This window comes from Ranitomeya variabilis, chromosome 2 (genome assembly GCF_051348905.1).
Source record: "Ranitomeya variabilis isolate aRanVar5 chromosome 2, aRanVar5.hap1, whole genome shotgun sequence".
In the NCBI taxonomy this organism is placed as follows: Eukaryota; Metazoa; Chordata; class Amphibia; order Anura; family Dendrobatidae; genus Ranitomeya; species Ranitomeya variabilis.
In genome coordinates, this window is record NC_135233.1 from 468,343,027 (window position 1) to 468,364,554 (window position 21,528).

The following is a 21,528-nucleotide window of genomic DNA, read 5'->3' on the forward strand; positions in this document are numbered from 1 at the left end:
AAAAAAATGTCAGAATCGCCAAGATCCTTAGAAGCGTTCCAGAGTTATAACCTCATAAAGGGACAGTGGTCAGAATTGTAAAAATTGGCTCGGTCATCAACGTGCAAACCACCCTTGGGGCTTAAGGGGTTAAATCACCCCCCTTTCGCCCCATTCAAAATAGAACAATAAAACAAAATTAAACATACACATATTTGTTATCGCCGCATTCAGTATTGCCTGATCTATCAAAAAAAAAAAAGAAGGATTAACCTAATCGCTAAACGGCGTAGCGAGAAAAAATTTAAAAATGCCAGAATTACTTTTTTTGGTCACCGCGACACTGCATTAAAATGCAATAACAGGCGATCAAAAGGATGTATCTGCACCAAAATGGTATGATTAAAAACGTCTGCTCGGCACGCAAAAAAATAATCCATCATCCAATCCCTGATCACGAAAAATGGAGATGCTACAGGTATCGGAAAATTGCGCAATTTATTTTTTTTTAGCAAAGTTTGGAATTCTTTTTACCACTTAGATAAAAAATAACCTAGACATGTTTGGTGTCTATGAACTCGTAATGACCTGGAGAATCATTATGTCAGTTTTGACATTTAGTGAACCTATCAAAAAATCCAAACAAAAAACAAGTGTGGGATTGCAATTTTTGCAATTTCACTGCACTTGGAATTTTTTTCCCGTTTTTCTAGTACACAGCATGCTAAAAGCAATGATTTTGTTCAAAAGTACAACTTGTCCCGCAAAAATAAAAAAATAAGCCCTCACATGGCCATATTGGCGGAAAAATAAAAAGTTATGGCTCTGGGAAGGAGGGGAGCGAAAAACGCAGAACCGGAAAAAGCTGGGGTCATGAAGGGGTTAATGCAGTGCCCCAGAGTCCTGGTCGTTGCAGTAATGTCGCTCTCCCACCAGGGGGAGTGATGTTACGTCTGATGGTACTAAAGGAGTTCACCTTGCCAGTTATCACAGTCACACACTACACTTCACACTCCAGGCCACCAGGGGGAGCTTTGCTTCTATCTATTAGGGCACTCCTCACACACGGGTAAAACTGATGGGTCGGATAGGAAGTTAGTCAGAAGCAGACAGGGCTCTGCCCAGGTAACATCAAGTCAGAAGCTGCCTGGGTTTGACCCAGAGAGGATCTGTCAGGGGTGGGATCTTGGCAGATACCTAGCAAGAGATAGAACGTTACGGAGCTGCGCCTGCACCCCATGCGGCAGCATCCTAAGAAAGGACACAAAGCAAAGTGTATTGTGGAGAGTGAGAAACGAAGTCACAGCACAAGGAGATAGTACCGGGAGGAGTTCTGCCCCGAGATCGGCAGCCTCTTTCCGAGGCGCGTAGCCGGTGGTCGGAACACCGAGGGAGTACTGACTCTACGCATTACTTCAGAGACCGGCAGGACAGTTAATTCCAAGTTGGCTGCCCAACCTAAATACCTAAGAAGACACGGAGGCAAACTGTGGGAGAGCCCCGTCTCTAGGGTCCCTATAAATTAACTCCAGGCCTACCCCGTCATACGGGTTGTCCTATCCATACCATCTAGGGGATAGAGAGAGAGAGAACATCAGAAACATCTACAAAGGTTGTGAGGACTTTCCCGTGGTGCTCAGCAGGGAGGTACTACAACACACAGGCGCTAGTAGGAAGGCTACTGATTTCCACCTGGTTAAGGGAATTGTTATGATCTGATGGCTTAGGAGCAGCATGAAACGTGCTCTGGAGGAGGTGGTACCTGTACTGACCGCAGACCCTGAACTTAACACAACAACAACTAGAAGTAGCCGTGGGATGTACCTAACACGGCCTAGACACCTCGACACAGCCGGAGGACTAGATACCCCTAAAGATAGAAACAGGAAAACTATCTTGCCTCAGAGAAAATCCCCAAAGGATAGACAGCCCCCCACAAATATTGACTGTGAGAGGAGAGGGAAAAACATACACAGACTGAAACCAGGATTTAGAAAAGGAGGCCACTCTAGCTAAATAGAAAGGACAGGACAGAGTACTGTGCGGTCAGTATTAAAACACTAGAAAATATCCACCACAGAGAATACAAAATCTCCACACCTAACTAAAGGTATGGAGGGTAAATCTGCTTCTCCAGAGCTTCCAGCTTGGCTGAATAAATCCTTAGACAGACAAAGCTGGACAAGAAAAAACATAGAAATGCACTGAACTATAAAGTCCACAGCATGTGGACTGCAAAAACAAAGCCAGGACTTATCTTTGATGATTTGGACAGAATAGCAGGAGAATCCATGCAGAGATGTGAATCCACCAAGAAACAATGGACAACTGGCACTAAAGGATCTAGCCAGACTAAATAGCCCAGTCAGAATTGGTAATAAGTGGAAGCACCTGATGACTACTGAAATACAAAGGAGCAGCAGTACCACTTATAACCACCGGAGAGAGCCCAAGAGCAGAATTCACAACAGTACCCCCCCCTTGAGGAGGGGTCACCGAACCCTCATCAGAGCCCCCAGGCCGATCAGGACGTGCCAAATGAAAAGCACGAACCAAATCGGCAGCATGAACATCGGAGGCAACAACCCAAGAATTATCCTCCTGGCCATAACCCTTCCATTTGACAAGATACTGAAGCCTCCGTCTCGAAAAACAAGAATCCAAAATCTTCTCAACCACATACTCCAGCTCCCCATCAACCAACACCGGGGCAGGAGGATCAACAGAGGGAATAACGGGCACCACATATCTCCGCAGTAAAGATCTATGGAAAACATTATGGATGGCAAAAGAGGCTGGAAGGGCCAAACGAAAAGACACAGGATTGATAATCTCAGAAATCTTATAAGGACCAATAAACCAAGGCTTGAACTTAGGGGAAGAAACCTTCATAGGAACATGACGGGAAGACAACCAGACTAAATCCCCAACCCGAAGCCGGGGACCAACACACCGACGACGGTTAGCAAAACGTTGAGCCTTCTCCTGAGACAACGTCAAATTGTCTACCACATGAGTCCAAATCTGCTGTAACCTGTCCACCACAGAATCCACATCAGGACAATCAGAAAGTTCAACCTGCCCCGAAGAAAAACGAGGATGAAAACCAAAATTACAAAAGAAGGGCGAAACCAAAGTAGCCGAACTAGCCCAATTATTAAGGGCAAACTCGGCCAATGGCAAGAAAGCTACCCAATCATCCTGATCAGCAGACACAAAGCATCTCAAATAAGTTTCCAAAGTTTGATTAGTTCGCTCGGTTTGGCCATTTGTCTGAGGATGAAATGCTGAAGAAAAAGACAAATCAATGCCCATCCTAGCACAAAAGGCCCGCCAAAACCTAGAAACAAACTGGGAACCTCTGTCAGACACAATATTCTCAGGAATGCTATGTAAACGAACCACATGCTGAAAAAACAACTGAACCAAATCAGAAGAGGAAGGCAACTTAGACAAGGGTACCAAATGAACCATCTTAGAAAACCGATCACAAACCACCCAGATGACAGACATCTTCTGGAAAACAGGAAGATCTGAAATAAAATCCATAGAAATATGCGTCCAAGGCCTCTCAGGGACCGGCAAAGGCAAAAGCAACCCACTAGCGCGGGAACAGCAAGGCTTGGCCCGTGCACAAGTCCCACAGGACTGCACAAAAGAACGCACATCCCGTGACAAAGAAGGCCACCAAAAGGACCTACCAACCAAATCTCTGGTACCAAAAATCCCAGGATGGCCAGCCAACACAGAACAATGAACCTCAGAAATCATTCTACTAGTCCATCTCTCAGGAACAAACAGTTTCCCCACTGGACAGTGATCAGGTTTATCAGCCTGAAATTCCTGAAGCACCCGTCATAAATCAGGGGAGATAGCAGAAAGAATCACCCCTTCCTTGAGAATGCCAACCGGCTCAAGGACTACAGGAGAATCAGGCAAAAAGCTCCTAGAGAGGGCACCAACCTTAACATTCTTAGAACCCAGAAGATACGAGACCACAAAATCAAAACGGGAGAAAAACAGGGACCATCGAGCCTGTCTAGGATTCAGCTGCTTGGCAGACTCGAGGTAAATCAGATTCTTATGATCGGTCAAGACCACAACACGGTGCTTGGCCCCCTCAAGCCAATGTCGCCACTCCTCAAATGCCCACTTCATAGCCAACAACTCCCGATTGCCAACATCATAATTGCGTTCCGCAGGCGAAAACTTTCGGGAAAAGAAGGCACACGGTTTCATCAAGGAACCATCAGAATTCCTCTGAGAGAAAACGGCCCCTGCCCCAATCTCAGAAGCGTCACCCTCAACCTGAAAAGGAAGAGAAACATCCGGCTGACGCAACACAGGGGCAGAAGTAAATCGGTGTTTAAGCTCCTGAAAGGCAGCAACAGCCGCAGAGGACCAATTCGTCACATCAGCGCCTTTCTTCGTCAAATCGATCAGGGGTTCAACCACACTGGAGAAGTTGGCAATGAAACGGCGATAAAAATTAGCAAAGCCCAAAAATTTCTGAAGGCTCTTCACAGATGTGGCTGGAATCCAATCATGAATGGCCTGAACCTTAACAGGATCCATTTCTATAGACGAGGGAGAAAAAATTAAACCCAAAAAAGAAACCTTCTGAACTCCAAAGAGGCACTTAGACCCCTTCACAAATAAAGCATTATCACGAAGGATCTGAAATACCATCCTGAGTCTGACCTATTTCACATGAGACTCCCAATCATCGGAAAAAATCAAAATATCATCCAAATATACAATCATGAATTTATCAAGATAATTGAGGAAAATATCATGCATGAAGGACTGAAACACAGATGGAGCATTAGAAAGCCCGAAAGGCATCACAAGGTATTCAAAATGGCCTTCGGGCGTATTAAACGCAGTTTTCCATTCGTCACCCTGTTTAATACGAACAAGATTATATGCCCCTCGAAGGTCAATCTTAGTAAACAAACTAGCCCCCTTAATCCTAGCAAACAAATCAGAAAGCAAAGGCAAAGGGTATTGAAATTTGACCGTGATCTTATTCAAGAGGCGATAATCAATACAGGGTCTCAAGGAGCCATCCTTCTTGGCAACAAAAAAAAACCCGCTCCCAATGGTGACGAAGATGGCCGAATATGCCCTTTCTCCAAGGACTCCTTAACATAACTCCGCATGGCGGTATGTTCTGGCACCGACAGGTTGAAGAGTCGGCTTTTAGGAAACTTACAGCCTGGAATCAAGTCAATAGCACAATCACAGTCCCTATGCGGAGGAAGGGAACTGGACTTGGGCTCATCAAATACATCCTGGAAATCTGACAAAAACTCAGGAATTTCAGAAGAGGGGGAAGAGGAAATTGACATCAAAGGAACGTCATTATGAACTCCTTGACAACCCTAACTAGTCACAGACATAGATTTCCAATCCAGCACCGGATTATGTACCTGTAAACATGGAAAACCCAGTACAATAACATCATGCAAATTATGCAACACCAGAAAACGACAATCTTCCTGATGTGCTGGCGCCATGCACATGGTCAGCTGTGTCCAAAACTGAGGTTTATTTTTAGCCAAAGGTGTAGCATCAATGCCCCTTAAAGGAATAGGGTTCTGCAAAGGCTGCAAGGGGAAACCACAACGCTTGGCAAATTCTAAGTCCATCAGGTTCAAAGCGGCGCCTGAATCCACAAACGCCATGACAGAAAATGACGACAATGAGCAGATCAAGGTCACAGATAAGAGAAATTTAGGCTGTAAAGTACCGATGGTCAAAGAAGAAAAAACAGTATTTCAGCTCACCCTTAATTCAAACGAGATGGTAGAAGTCAGTTTGAGCACGGAGACAAAGTGTTGCTGCCACAACACTGATTAGCATGTAGAAGAAAACGGTGTGAATCCAGCTCCAGGATAAAATGCAAAAAAATTTTTATTTCAACATTTAAAAACGCTGCTAGAACATGACCAGCATAGAAATTAGCGGAGAGCTACCAGCACCTGACTGGACGCGTTTCGGGCAGCAAATGTGCCCTTAGTCCTCAGTATGAGGTGTCTACATTAAGCAAGGCCGGATTCCCCGATTCCAGGGAGAATGCCCAATCCTGAGGATCACCACGCAGCAGAGAGATGACAATTTTAACTTGCTGAATGGGATCACCAGAGGAACGGGGTTTCAGAGCAAAAAACAGTTTGCAGTTATTTTTAAAGCTCAAAAACTTGGACCTGTCCCCAAAAAACAAATCAGGAGTTGGAATTCTAGGCTCTAAAACCGGAGTCTGGACAACATAATCAAAAATACCCTGTACTCTTGCAGCAAGTTGGTCCACACGAGAAGCCAAACTCTGAACATCCATGCCAACGCCAAACTCCTGAACCACCCAGAGATTAAGAGGGAAGAGAAGACAAAGTAGACCACAGAAAAAAAAATGGCTCAGCACTTTTCTTCCCTTCTTTTGAGATGCATTTAACTCATTGTTGGCCAGTTGTACTGTTATGATCTGATGGCTTAGGAGCAGCATGAAACGTGCTCTGGAGGAGGTGGTACCTGTACTGACCGCAGACCCTGAACTTAACACAACAACTAGAAGTAGCCGTGGGATGTACCTAACACGGCCTAGACACCTCGACACAGCCGGAGGACTGGATACCCCTAAAGATAGAAACAGGAAAACTATCTTGCCTCAGAGAAAATGCCCAAATGATAGACAGCCCCCCACAAATATTGACTGTGAGAGGAGAGGGAAAAAACATACACAGACTGAAACCAGGATTTAGCAAAGGAGGCCACTCTAGCTAAATAGAAAGGACAGGACAGAGTACTGTGCGGTCAGTATTAAAACACTAGAAAATATCCACCACAGAGAATACAAAATCTCCACACCTAACTAAAGGTATGGAGGGTAAATCTGCTTCTCCAGAGCTTCCAGCTTGGCTGAATAAATCCTTACACAGACAAAGCTGGACAAGAAAAAACATAGAAATGCACTGAACTATAAAGTCCACAGCATCTGGACTGCAAAAACAAAGCCAGGAATTATCTTTGATGATTTGGACAGAATAGCAGGAGAATCCATGCAGAGATGTGAATCCACCAAGAAACAATGGACAACTGGCACTGATCTAGCCAGACTAAATAGCCCAGTCAGAATTGGTAATAAGTGGAAGCATCTGATGACTACTGAAATCCAAAGGAGCAGCAGTACCACTTATAACCACCGGAGGGAGCCCAAGAGCAGAACTCACAACAGTACCACTTATAACCACTGGAGAGAGCCCAAGAGCAGAATTCACAACAGGGAACTCTGCATGTGCCTTCGGACCGGCCGGACTCAGCCTGCCCTGTGAACGGTACTCTGGACTGTGGATGCTGAAGTCTTCAGTAAAAGGTAAAGAGACTGCAACCTTTGTGTCCTCGTTATTCACCGCGCCTTACATCGTCCACCATTACTACCTACACATCTTGGGAAGCCCTGGGGACATACTTCACCTGTGGGAAGGTATACCATCTAGCTGCCATTCCATCACCCCAGCGGACCCCTAGCAGCGTCGGTCATCCTGACCGAGTACCACAGGACGCCCCTAAGAAGGGCCCTGGACCGGGTCGGGCCACTGTGACAGTCCCAGAACCGAGACAGAGGGACCCGGTACCGAGTACCCCATTGCCCTGCACGTGGGGGCGATCCAGTTAAAAGTTGCAAAACTTTTGCACAAATGTAATCCAATCTCCCCCTGGAATAATGTCCGTTTTAATTTTGCTCACAAATTTTGCATCATTTTAGAAGAACTTGCGACTTTTAAACTAAAATTTAGCATAAAAGGTGAAAGACAAAAGTGACAAGCATTTTGGATTTTGAAGAAAATTAATGAACCATATGTATCTATTTGAAAAAATTTTGATACAAAAAAAATGTCAACAAGTACAAGGGAACAAAAAGGAAAAGTGGTTTTAAAAAAAAAAACAGCTCACTGGTGAAATGGGCCTTATGTCTTTATACTGAAGTAAATTGCTAATAAATTACCTGCTCACAGAAGGGGGTACCATATCGTAGTGCAGTGACAAAATGTTCACAGTTGGCTTTGAGAAGATCGAAGTTCCTTGTCTTCCCCACTTCCATTTTTGCTGCTTTTACAATTTTTCCTGGTGGATAAGGTTTTGTTTTCTTGTCATATTTGTTATTCACTTTATAGTCATAGGGAGAAAACTTTAAAGGCTCTTCTTTCACAACAGCTTCGGCTCCCAATGATATGGAAAAACTGCCCAAACCTTTTGGTTCTGAGTACAAAACACAAACATTGACGTATTATAATGCATTTAGCAAAACAATTTAATCCTAAATCTAACATATAATGCTAAATCCATTACACATGACAAAGAAATAAATAAATAAATAAATACAGTGCCTTACAAGTGTATTCCCACTAAGCAGCCCCTGTTCATCAAGACCAGCGTGAACAATCTTCATTGGGGAGCATTCAATAAGAAGCACACTTTCAGTTATCAGTATTCTTTCTGTGTTTTAGTTTTGCTTTTTTCCTTTAACCCCTTAGTGACCACGCCAATTTTGACCTTCATGACCGGGCCAATTTTTACAATTCTGACCAGTGTCACTTTATGAGGTAATAACTCTGGAACGCTTCAACGGATCCCACTGATTCTGAGACTGTTTTTTCCTGACATATTGTACTTCATGATAGTGGTGCAATTTCTTCAATATGACTTGCGTTTATTTATGAAAAAAACAAACAAACTAAATTTGGCAAAAGTTTAGAAAATGTTTCAGTTTTCAAACTTTTAATTTTTGTGTCCTTAACTCAGAGAATTATGTCTCAAAAATAGTTCATAAATAACATTTCCCACTGTCTAATCAGGTTCTGACCAGGAGTTTGCATATCGCATACTTGCGGACACGTGACCGCTGTTCCAGGCGCTGCGATTTATGCAGTTCATCTTATGAATATTATAATCATCACATACAACCAGCATTTTATGGATAATTATCTGGGCCTTCTGACATTTATCTTATGGATGAAAATAAAAGAAAAAGATGGGAAGGAGAGAAGAGAGAAAACAGGGGGAAAAAAAAGAGGGGGTTATTGTATTTTTTTAGCATTTGCACTTTTTATGTTGTATATATTCTTGCTAATACTCTCATGTATTTTTCTTTTCTGTTGGTTTATAGTAGTACTACATTGGTCTCTGTGTCTACTTTATTATATGTAATACTGTCTCATGAATCATGCTTTTTGTGTTTACTAGTGATGAGCGAATATATTCGTTACTCGAGATTTCTCGAGCATGCTCGGGGGTCCTCCGAGTATTTTTTAGTGCTCAGAGTTTTAGTTTTTCTTGCAGCAGCTGAATGATTTACATCTGTTAGCCAGCATAAGTACATGTGTGGATTCCCTAGCAACCAGGCAACCCTCACATGTACTTATGCTGGCTAACAGATGTAAATCATTCAGCTACAGCAAGAAAAACTAAAACTCCGAGCACTAAAAAATACTCGGAGGACCCCCGAGCATGCTCGAGAAATCTCGAGTAATGAGTATATTCACTCATCACTAGTGTTTAATTCTCTTTTTCCCACTTAATCATGTATATTTTTACAACTATCACTCCCGCATTCATAATCTTTTTCTGTTTCTTTCATATATCCTGATATACTGTTAGGGCATTTGCACAGGAGTATAATTTTGGTCTGAGTGTGACATAACAAGACATCAGAACGCACTTGGACCAATGTTAATGGGACCGTGCACATGTCTGATTTTCTTCCTCAGACAGACACTATCTGAGGAAAAATATCACTACATGCCTGAGTTTGATTGTATATTAAGATTGCATTCAGCCATGCAAGTCAAGGACTGCATGGAAAAAATAAGACTGCACTCTAATGACATCTGAGTGCAGTCCAATTTCTACAGTTTCACAGAATGAAGAAAAAATTGACCATATCCAACAGGAAATTATCTCCCAATCCCCTCATACCATGCACTGTCCTCCCTCCCCCACTGCATCTAGCTCACTCTCTAACTTTGAACCAGCCACAGAAGAAGAAGTAATCAGGCTCCTTGCATCTTCTCGCCCGACCACTTGCACCAGTGACCCCATTCAGTCACATCTCCTCCAGTCCCTTTCTCCTGCTGTCACCTCTCACCTAACAAAAATATTCAACCTCTCTCTCTCTTCTGGTATCTTTCCCTCCTCATTTAAGCATGCCATCATACATCCATTACTTTAAAAAAAATCCCTCGACCAAAACTGTGCCACTAACTATAGACCTGTCTCTAATCTTCCCTTCATTACTAAACTCCTGGAACGCGTGGACCACTCCCATCTTATCCGCTATCTCTCAGACAACTCTCTTCTCGACCCTCTTCAATCTGGTTTCCGCTCTTTACACTCTACTGAAACTGCCCTCACAAAAGTCTCTAATGACCTACTAACAGCTAAATCTAATGGTCACTACTCCATGTTAATTCTCTTGGATCTCTCCGCAGCATTCAACACTGTGGATCACCAGCTCCTTCTCACTATGCTCCGCTCTATCGGCCTCAAGGACACCGTTCTCTCCTGATTCTCCTCCTATCTCTCTGACCGATCCTATACTGTATCTTTTGTTGGTTCCTCCTCCTCTCATCTTCCCCTTACTGTTGGGGTTCCTCAAGGATCGGTTCTAGGCCCCCTTCTCTTCTCTTTGTATACCGACCCTATTGGACAAACAATCAGTAGATTTGGTTTCCAGTACCATCTCTATGCTGATGACACTCAATTATACACTTCTTCTCCTGATATCTCGCCTGCCTTTTTAGAAAACACCAGTGATTGTCTTACCGCTGTCTGTAACATCATGTCATCCTTCTATCTGAAACTGGACCTGTCAAAAACTGAACTTCTCGTGTTTACTCCCTCTACTAACCTACCTTTGCCTGACATTGCCATCTCCGTGTGTGTTTCCACCATTACTCCAAAGCAACATGCCCGCTGCCTTGGGGTCATCCTTGATTCCGAGCTTTCATTCATCCCCCACATCCGCTCACTGGCTCGCTCTTGTTATCTGCACCTCTAAAACATTTCTAGAACTCGACCCTTTCTTGCTTTTGACTCTGCAAAAACTCAGTTTCTCTTATTCATTCTTGTCTGGACTATTGTAACTCTATACTATTCGGTCTCCCTCTTACTAAACTCTCCCCTCTCCAATCTGTCTTGAATGCTGCAGCCAGGATCATATTCCTCACCAATCGTTACACCAATGCCTCTACCTTGTGCCAGTCATTACACTGGTTACCCATCCACTCCAGAATCCAGTACAAACTTTTTACCCTCATCCACAAAGCACTCCATGGCTCAGCACCACCCTACATCTCCTCCCTCACCTCAGTCTACCGCCCTACCTGTGCTCTCCGTTCTGCTAATGACCTGAGGTTAACATCCTCAATGATCAGAACCTACCACTCCTGTCTCCAAGTCTTTTCATGTGCTGCACCAATTCTTTGAAATGCACTACCCAGGTTAATACAATTAATCCCCAATCCCCACAGTTTTAAGCGTGCCCTAAAAACGCATTTGTTCAGACTGGCCTACCATCTCAAACGCATTAACCTAACTATCCCTGTGTTCCCCATTCAATTTTTTTTTTTACCATAACCGGGTTCCTCACATCATGTTCTCACATGCTTCATGCATTTAATAGCTGTCTGTGTCTGTATTGTTACATACTTAGGCTGATAACTGGTTCATGCAGCTTTACATGAACACCTGATTCTTACACTATGGCTGGTCCGAACAATGAAAGCAATTGTTACCATCCACCTCTCGTGTCTCCCCTTTTCCTCATAGATTGCATGCTTGTGAGCAGGGCTCTCATTCCTCTTGGTACCTGTTTTGATCTATGTGTTTATTGTTATGCTGTAATGTCTATTGTATGTACAAGTCCCCTCTAAAATGTAAAGTGCTGTGGAGTATGTCAGCGCTATAGAAATAAAATTATTATTATTATTATTATTATTATTAAGATGGATAAATACAATTTTCTCCATCTTTTCCTCATCCAAGAGAATCAGATCGCACTATGATAATACTCTGATCAAACGATGATCAGAGTTTGATCAGAGTGTAATTTATGGAATCGGCCCAATTCTCCCAGATGAGAGAATATACAGTCTTTTCACCTGCCCTAATAATGTTCACTTTAGAGTATCCTAGCAGCTGGTGTGTTTGTTGTTTTGCTCTCCCCTGCCCTGCTGTTTTCATGATGCCGGACTTGCATACCTGATATTTGCTATTTCATGTCCTTGTCCTGGACATGTTCAGTCCAGCTTGACTAACGGGAACATTGATCTGGTTGAAGAGGCCAAGCATTCACATGATACTATCAGCACTATAGTTCTCTAGGTTTTAGGAAGTTTTGCCCCCAGCAGTTCGCCCCCTGCAGTACGCCCCCAGGTACACTTCGCCCCCAAACATTTCGCCCCCAGCATTTCGCCCCCAGGTTGTTTCGCCCCCGCACATTTCGCCCCCAGCAGTTCGCCCCTGGATGTTTTGCCCCCAGCAGTTCGCCCCCGGATGTTTCACCCCCAGCAGTTCGCCCCCGGATGTTTCGCCCCCAGCAGTTTGCCCCCGGATGTTTCGCCCCCAGCAGTTCGCCCCCGGATGTTTCGCCCCCAGCAGTTCGCCCCCGGATGTTTCGCACCCAGCAGTTTGCCCCCGGATGTTTCGCCCCCAGCAGTTCACCCCCGGATGTTTCGCCCCTGGATGTTTCACCCCCAGCAGTTCGCCCCCGGATGTTTCGCACCCAGCAGTTCGCCCCCGGATGTTTCGCCCCCAGCAGTTCATCCCTGGATGTTTTGCCTCCAGCAATTTGCTCCTGGATCTTTTGCATCTGGGAACGACCTGCCTGAACGGAACATTGGCAGGTTCGCTTATCACTAATAATACACCATATGAGTCTAAGATATAGAATTCTGATCAAATTATTTTTTTTATTCTAAAACTTTGTTTTCTAGATGAGTAATTTTACAAACAGACAGGAAAATGGTAGGATTTCATTGGTTACTAAGGAGGTCGTGCCCCCTTGGTAGCAGAACGGATCCTGGCTCCCTATGATACATTCAGGACTGCTTGTTCACAGCCCCCTGCAAAGCTCCCTTTCACCCTCCGCTCATGTGCTCTGTCCTGGACAAGAGGAGGGCTCCCCCCCTGCCTGTGTAAAGCTGTTACAAGACGGAACACATGGGGGGGCTTTGCAGAGGGCTGTAAACCAGCAGCCCTTTATACATCATAGGGAATATATTGTTAGTTGCATGCTCCTGTGCAGCCATGCCCTCTAGAATCCATCCACAAGTACTGCTACTAAGGAGAAACAACCTCCTTAGCAACCACTGAAATCCTGCAGCACATGGAGCTTTAACTTGGATGAGACTTTTTACACAGACGTGAAGCTGCTGGAAGGTCTCCTTTGGAAATGAATATCATGGGCACAGGTACTATAACATAACATGTTTTTTGTAGAGTTATGCTTTAACTGTATATATCAAAACTGTTTTAACAAGAAACATAAAAAGGTATAGAGGGGAAGGATTAGAGAAAAAGAGAAAATACAAATTACAGGTTATAATGCTTGAATTATTTTACAGCTAAAAACACTGCTCTCAAAACATACAATATGTGACCATGAACTAAAATTCAAAGCTGTAGGCAATGCCTCTCAGATAATCCATCAAGCTTCTATTATTGAAATCTTGTATGATACGTTTAACCCTTGCTGAAACTGCAGCATACTTTTTGTTTCTTGCAGCGATGGGATTTCCTGCTATTACCTGAATAATTTCAAAACTATGGAGCTCTTGCTGATGTTTCAGACAGTTAATAAACCGGTATATATTTTGGAAAAGAGTACCACATGTTTCTTGAAAGCTACGGTGCCATCCTTCGACATCATTATTTGTTCGCTGTTGATCATTCAATGTTCGTTCATACACATTCCAGAATTGACCTGGAAACAAAGGTGCTTGACGTCCTCTGCGATTCATTTGACCAATATAGCTGTCTTCAAAATAGTTGGTAATAGGTATTGCTTCTTGTGGAAAGTCAGGATCTTCCACCAATTCTTCAAATGATTGCACAACATTCTGTGGTGGTAGAAAGGCCAGGGCAGGTATCATGCGTATCCAACGGTCAAATTCATGGTCACCTTGGTATTGCATCTTGAGTCCTTCATTTTGAACTTTACGCCAAACCGACTGTGATAGGTGGAAAAAGCAACCAGTCTTCACAAGGTTGGGGAATTCACTTTCAAATGCCTGTATTGCAGCTAGTTCAAAATCCAACATCAGGTTGTCTGGCTGCAATCCAGGCTGCAAGTTCTTCAGCTCTTGCAGCAACCTCTGGTATGTAGAACGGCTTTTGTCTGTCAGCAAGGTGTACACTAGCGGAACATCAAGGCCGCTGTGGACTACATGGATTGTGTAAAGTTGCTTAAACAAGGCTGGTGTAGTGAAAAACATGCCATCAGCAAACCACTCTTTACTTTGTGCCAGTAGATGGAGATTGTCTCTTGTTCCAAATATCAACATACGGCTGTGTCCATTTTCTAATTTAAAATGAAAGTATTAGTAGAGGAAATAACAGGAAAAGTGTAACAAGCAGCAGACAGAGAATTTTGGGATAAATTCACCAAAAAAAAATATCCTAATCAGAAGCCTCTGTTCATATCTCACATTAAAAACTCACATTTTGCTCCAGATTTTCTGATTTCATAATAAAAAAACTGAAGCAAAATCTAGTGTGTAGGGGCCAAGCAATAGTTTTTACAACATATATTGTCCCAGTGGAAAATGATATATTTTTGTTTAAAATTAAAATTACTTCCAAACTTGAAATAGGTCACATTTTTAGGGTACCTTTAGACCCTTGAACTAGATGGCCGTTCAGCACGGCCGATCGCCGCCATGCTGAACGGCAGTCTAGTTGACAGCCGCATCCAGGCGCGGCGTGCGGCTGGACGTCTGAATGAACGACTGGGCGGGCCGCCCGCCTGAATGGAACGCCCCATGGGCTGCCTATGCTGTCTCATTGAGAGGATTGTGCAGGACGCAAAAAACACCAGTAAAATCACCAGTGTGCTTTTGGCCTAAGGCATAACTGAATGTTCCATTAGGCTGGGGTCATATGCAGCATTAATGTGTAAATCCCATCCACATGCTGATGAAAAAATTTTTTTTACAAAAAAAAAACATGCAGTGCAGCATGTCAATGTATGCTGCCATTATACAAAGAAAATTCCAGCCATTCAGACAAGGGGCTGAAATCCTGCACTAAAACCTGTACCTAAATCCATAGATTTAAGTGAAGAGTTTGATACAGAATTAGGGTACCACAATAGTGGCCACAATTGCAGGCACAAATAGATTCCTGTGGGATCTGCAATTGCTACCGCAATTACAGCCGCTGCGGAGATGCCGCTCCGCAATCCCCTTCCGTCAGTGGGCACGAGGCCTCAGGCTTTATCCAGACAAGCTGGATTTACAGGCGTATTCCGTGCTGTGTTTCCTGCCTGAAACACGCCCTTTCATGTCTATGGTGCGGGTTACAGGTGGATTCCGGCTGGGGCCGGAAAATGCCCCACCGGAAAATAGCTTCAAAGCTATTTTCCGGCGGATCCCGTGCTTAACTCGCCCATTCAAGGGAATGGGCAAGAGAGAAACATCCCGAAAAATGCCTGCAGACCACAGGAAATTCGCTTGGTTTAGGCCATAGCAGGGCATGGCCAAGCCCATAGCAGAGCTTGGCCACGTCCCCTATTTGCAGAAGCGTTTTGCCAAAGCGCTTGCAAAGTGCTTAAAAAGTGCTTGCAAGCAGCAGGCAAAACGCCTCTGCAAATCCTGGCGTATCTCACCTGAGCTCCGGAGTCCAGCCCGACCTGTCCACGGATCTGCAGGACTGAACTACGAGAGCCGAGGAATCAGCCGGCGATGGCAGTTCAGCCGCATGCCGCAGACAGGTGAGGCTGAACTCCGGGGCAGCATCCAGGACAGGTATGGCCAGTACAATGCTGCATATTTGGAATTAGGGTTGGCCGATCCGATCACTGAAGATCGTAATTTATTATGATTTTCAGGCTGATCGTTATTTAAAATTTCGATCCGATTTGTAGCCAGATCATGATGATGATCTGAATTAGAAATCGGAATCCTCCGTAATCTGAAAACACTGTCCGGGCATACACGTCCGAACAGTGTGCGTATATATACACACACACACACACACACACACACACACTGTACGGGTGTACAGCTGTGTGCATATTTAGCTTTAGTAAATGGCTCCAGGCTGCGCTGTTAAAAAATAAACAAACCCAGTTACTCACCTCTTTCTCCAGTGTCCAGTACTGGCTCCGGCTCCTAGCCCAGCAGTGCAGGGAATCCCGAAATCCGGGCGGCGCATCGCCACCTCTGTGCCTGCCGTACTATAACTACAATGGAGAGTGATCCCAGGATCGCTTACTAGACGGTCCTGGGAAAGCACCACATCACGTCACAGAACAGCCTGGCACATATGCAGAAGTGGTGATGCACAACCCAGAATGCATAGCGTTGGGATTTCGGAATTCCATGCACCGCCGGAGACAGCGCTGGACATCGGAGAGAGAGTTGAATAACTGGGTTTGTTTATTTTTTAACAGCGCAGCTTGGGGCCATTATATATATGCAAGAAAGCTGGAAGAAGAGTGGCTCAACTGAGATTGTTGCTGAGGACTCAGTGTGCTGCTAGAGCAGGGGTTGGCTTCCGCCCGTACTTAACATGCATCCATTAAGAAAGACCTCCGCGCTGCTGAAGTCCTATACAAATCCTTTATTGCATTACAAAGTTCCAAAAGTGCCAGACCACCATCACCCACCCACATACAGTTATATGAAAAAGTTTGGGCACCCCTATTAATCTTAAGCTTAATGCTTTATAAAAATTGTTTTTTTTTTGCAACAGCTATTTCAGTTTCATATATCTAATAACTGTTGGACACAGTAATGTTTCTGCCTTGAAATGAGGTTTATTGTAATAACAGAAAATGTGCAATCTGCATTCAAACAAAATTTGACAGGTGCATAAGTATGGGCACATCACCAGAAAAGTGACATTAATATTTAGTAGATCCTCCTTTTGCAAAAATAACAGCCTCTAGTCGCTTCCTGTAGCTTTTAATGAGTTCCTGGATCCTGGTTGAAGGTATTTTTGACCATTCCTCTTTACAAAACAATTCCAGTTCAGTTAAGTTTGATGGTCGACGAGCATGGACAGCCCTCTTCAAATGATTCCACAGATGTTCAAATGTTCAATGATATTCAGGTCTGGGGACTGGGATGGCCGCCATTCCAGAACAGTGTAATTGTTCCTCTGCATGAATGCCTGAGTAGATTTGGAGCCGTGTTTTGGATCATTGTCTTGCTGAAAGATCCATCCCCTGCGTAACTTCAACTTTGTCACTGATTCATGAACATTATTGTGAAGAATCTGCTGATACTGAGAGCAATCCATGAGTCCCTCAACTTTAACAAGATTCCCGGTGCCGGCATTGGCCACACAGCCCCAAAGCATGATGGAACCTCCACCAAATTTTACTGTGGGTAGCAAGTGTTTTTCTTGGAATGCTGTGTTTTTTTGCCGCCATGCATAACACCTTTTTGTATGACAAAACAACTCAATCTTGGTTTCATCAGTCCACAAGACCTTCTTCCAAAAAGAAATTGGCTTCTCCAAATGTGCTTTGCATACCTCAGCCGACTCTGCATGTAGCATGCTTGCAGAAATGGCTTCTTTCGCATCACTCTCCCATACAGCTTCTCCTTGTGCAAAGTGCGTGGCATAGTTGACCGATGCACAATGACACCATCTGCAGCAAGTTGATGCTGCAGCTCTCTGGAGGTGGTCTGAGGATTGTCCTTGACTGATCACACCATTCTTCTTCTCTGCCTTTCTGATGTTTCTCTTGGCCTGCCACTTCTGGCCTTAACAAGAACTGTACCTGTTTTCTTCCATTTCCTTACTATGTTCCTCACAGTGGAAATTGACAGGTTAAATCTCTTAGACAGCTTTTTGTATCCTTCCCCTGAACAACTATGTTGAATAATCTTTGTTTTCAGATCATTTGACAGTTGTTTTGAGGAGCCCATGATGCCACTCTTCAGAGGAGATTCAAACAGGAGAACAACTTGCAAGTGGCCACTTTAAGTAGCTTTTCTCATGATTGCATACACCTGGCTATGAAGTTCAATGCTCAATGAGGTTACAAAACCAAAAAACGTGCTTTAGAAAGTCAGTAAAAAGTAGGTAGGAGTATTTAAAACAAGAAAATGACAAGGGTGCCCATACTTATACACCTGTCAAAAATTGATTGAATGCAGATTGCACATTTTCTGTTGGTACAATAAACCTCATTTCAAGGCAGAAACATTACTGTGTCCAACAGTTATTAGATATATGAAACTGAAATAGCTGTTGCAAAAAAAACCATTTTTATAAAACATTAAGCTTAAGATTAATAGGGGTGCCAAAACAGGGTACCCTCTTGATAAAGCGATGCCGCGAAACGCGCGTCCGGGGCCGCCGGGTGAAGTGCAGGCTACTCCCCTGTATACTAAATATGGGTAAGTGCGCAATTATATTGATCTAATGGTGGGATTAGGATCTGTTGCTCTATATAGGGACGGCATATAATTTGCCTTGATTTACTATACAACCCTAGATACCGCCATTTTCTTACCCTTGCACATAATATGTTATGACCCCAATGGCGAGGGTCTCAGAGGAACGTGGAAGTCTGCAGAATACAAAAATCCAGCTCATAGGGCAGTGGTAACTGGGTTGACCATATATCTACTCCTAACGCCAACACTAGAAGTAGCCGGGGATCATTCCTACGTTGATTCTAGATGACACGCGCCAGCCGGAGAATCTAGCTACCCCTAGTAGAGGAAAACAAAGACCTTTCTTGCCTCCAGAGAAGGGGACCCCAAAGCTGGATAGAAGCCCCCCTGTTATGACCCCAATGGCGAGGGTCTCAGAGGAACATGGAAGTCTGCAGAATACAAAAATCCAGCTCATAGGGCAGTGGTAACTGGGTTGACCATATATCTACTCCTAACGCCAACACTAGAAGTAGCCGGGGATCATTCCTACGTTGATTCTAGATGACACGCGCCAGCCGGAGAATCTAGCTACCCCTAGTAGAGGAAAACAAAGACCTTTCTTGCCTCCAGAGAAGGGGACCCCAAAGCTGGATAGAAGCCCCCCACAAATAATGACGGTGAGGTAAGAGGAAATGACAAACACAGAAATGAATCAGGTTTAGCACAGAGAGGCCCGCTTACTGATAGCAGAATAAAGAAAGGTAACTTATATGGTCAACAAAAACCCTATCAAAATCCACACTGGAAATTCAAGAACCCCCGAACCGTCTAACGGTCCGGGGGGAGAACACCAGCCCCCCTAGAGCTTCCAGCAAAGGTCAGGATATAGATTTGGAACAAGCTGGACAAAAATACAAAACCAAAACAAATAGCAAAAAGCAAAAGGCAGACTTAGCTGATATAACTGGAAACAGGATCAGTAGACAAGAGCACAGCAGACTAGCTCTGATAACTACGTTGCCAGGCATTGAACTGAAGGTCCAGGGAGCTTATATAGCAACACCCCTAACTAACGACCCAGGTGCGGATAAAAGGAATGACAGAAAAACCAGAGTCAAAAAACTAGTAACCACTAGAGGGAGCAAAAAGCAAATTCACAACACCCCCCACAAATAATGACGGTGAGGTAAGAGGAAATGACAAACACAGAAATGAACCAGGTTTAGCACAGAGAGGCCCGCTTACTGATAGCAGAATAAAGAAAGGTAACTTATATGGTCAACAAAAACCCTATCAAAATCCACACTGGAAATTCAAGAACCCCCGAACCGTCTAACGGTCCGGGGGGAGAACACCAGCCCCCTAGAGCTTCCAGCAAAGGTCAGGATATAGATTAGGAACAAGCTGGACAAAAATACAAAACCAAAACAAATAGCAAAAAGCAAAAGGCAGACTTAGCTGATATAACTGGAACCAGGATCAGTAGACAAGAGCACAGCAGACTAGCTCTGATAACTACGTTGCCAGGCATAGAACTGAAGGTCCAGGGAGCTTATATAGCAACACCCCTAACTAACGACCCAGGTGCGGATAAAAGGAATGACAGAAAAACCAGAGTCAAAAAACTAGTAACCACTAGAGGGAGCAAAAAGCAAATTCACAACAGTACCCCCCCCTTAGTGAGGGGTCACCGAACCCTCACCACGACCACCAGGGCGATCAGGATGAGCGGCATGAAAGGCACGAACTAAATCGGCCGCATGAACATCAGAGGCGACCACCCAGGAATTATCCTCCTGACCATAGCCCTTCCACTTGACCAGGTACTGAAGCCTCCGCCTGGAGAGGCGAGAATCCAAGATCTTCTCCACCACGTACTCCAACTCGCCCTCAACCAACACCGGAGCAGGAGGCTCAGCAGAAGGAACTACAGGCACAATGTACCGCCGCAACAAGGACCTATGAAATACATTGTGAATAGCAAACGACACAGGAAAATCCAGACGAAAAGATACAGGATTAAGGATTTCCAATATCTTGTAAGGCCCAATAAAACGAGGTTTAAATTTGGGAGAGGAGACCTTCATAGGAACAAAGCGGGAAGAAAGCCACACCAAATCCCCAACGCGTAGTCGGGGACCCACACCGCGGCGGCGGTTGGCAAAGCGCTGAGCCTTCTCCTGTGACAACTTCAAGTTGTCCACCACATGATTCCAGATCTGCTGCAACCTATCCACCACAGAATCCACCCCAGGACAGTCAGAAGGCTCCACATGACCCGAAGAAAAGCGAGGATGGAAACCAGAGTTGCAGAAAAAAGGCGAAACCAAGGTGGCGGAACTAGCCCGATTATTAAGGGCAAACTCAGCCAACGGCAAGAATGTCACCCAATCGTCCTGATCAGCAGAGACAAAACACCTCAAATAAGCCTCCAAAGTCTGATTGGTTCGCTCCGTCTGTCCATTAGTCTGAGGATGGAAAGCAGACGAAAACGACAAATCAATGCCCATCCTACTACAAAAGGATCGCCAGAACCTGGAAACGAACCGGGATCCTCTGTCTGACACAATATTCTCAGGGATGCCGTGCAAACGAACCACGTTCTGGAAAAACACAGGAACCAGATCGGAAGAGGAAGGCAGCTTAGGCAAAGGAACCAAATGGACCATCTTGGAGAAGCGATCACATATCACCCAGATAACGGACATGCCCTGAGATAGCGGAAGATCAGAAATGAAATCCATGGAGATATGTGTCCAAGGTCTCTTCGGGACAGGCAAGGGCAAGAGCAAACCGCTGGCACGAGAACAGCAAGGCTTAGCTCGAGCACAAGTCCCACAGGACTGCACAAATGACCGCACATCCCTTGACAAGGAAGGCCACCAAAAGGACCTGGCCACCAGATCTCTGGTGCCAAAAATTCCCGGGTGACCTGCCA

The 21,528-nt window shown here is 44.5% G+C and overlaps 1 protein-coding gene across 1 annotated transcript in view; it reads right to left on the bottom strand.

Moving 5' to 3' along the window:
- The window catches only part of LOC143806773 (phospholipase A and acyltransferase 3-like), a 113,638-nt gene that overhangs the window by 50,391 nt on the left and 41,719 nt on the right, over nt 1–21,528 (bottom strand). The window contains exon 4 of the mRNA XM_077287671.1: nt 7,985–8,238. Coding sequence (XP_077143786.1) covers nt 7,985–8,238 — 254 coding nt within the window. The remainder of the gene's footprint in view (nt 1–7,984; nt 8,239–21,528) is intronic.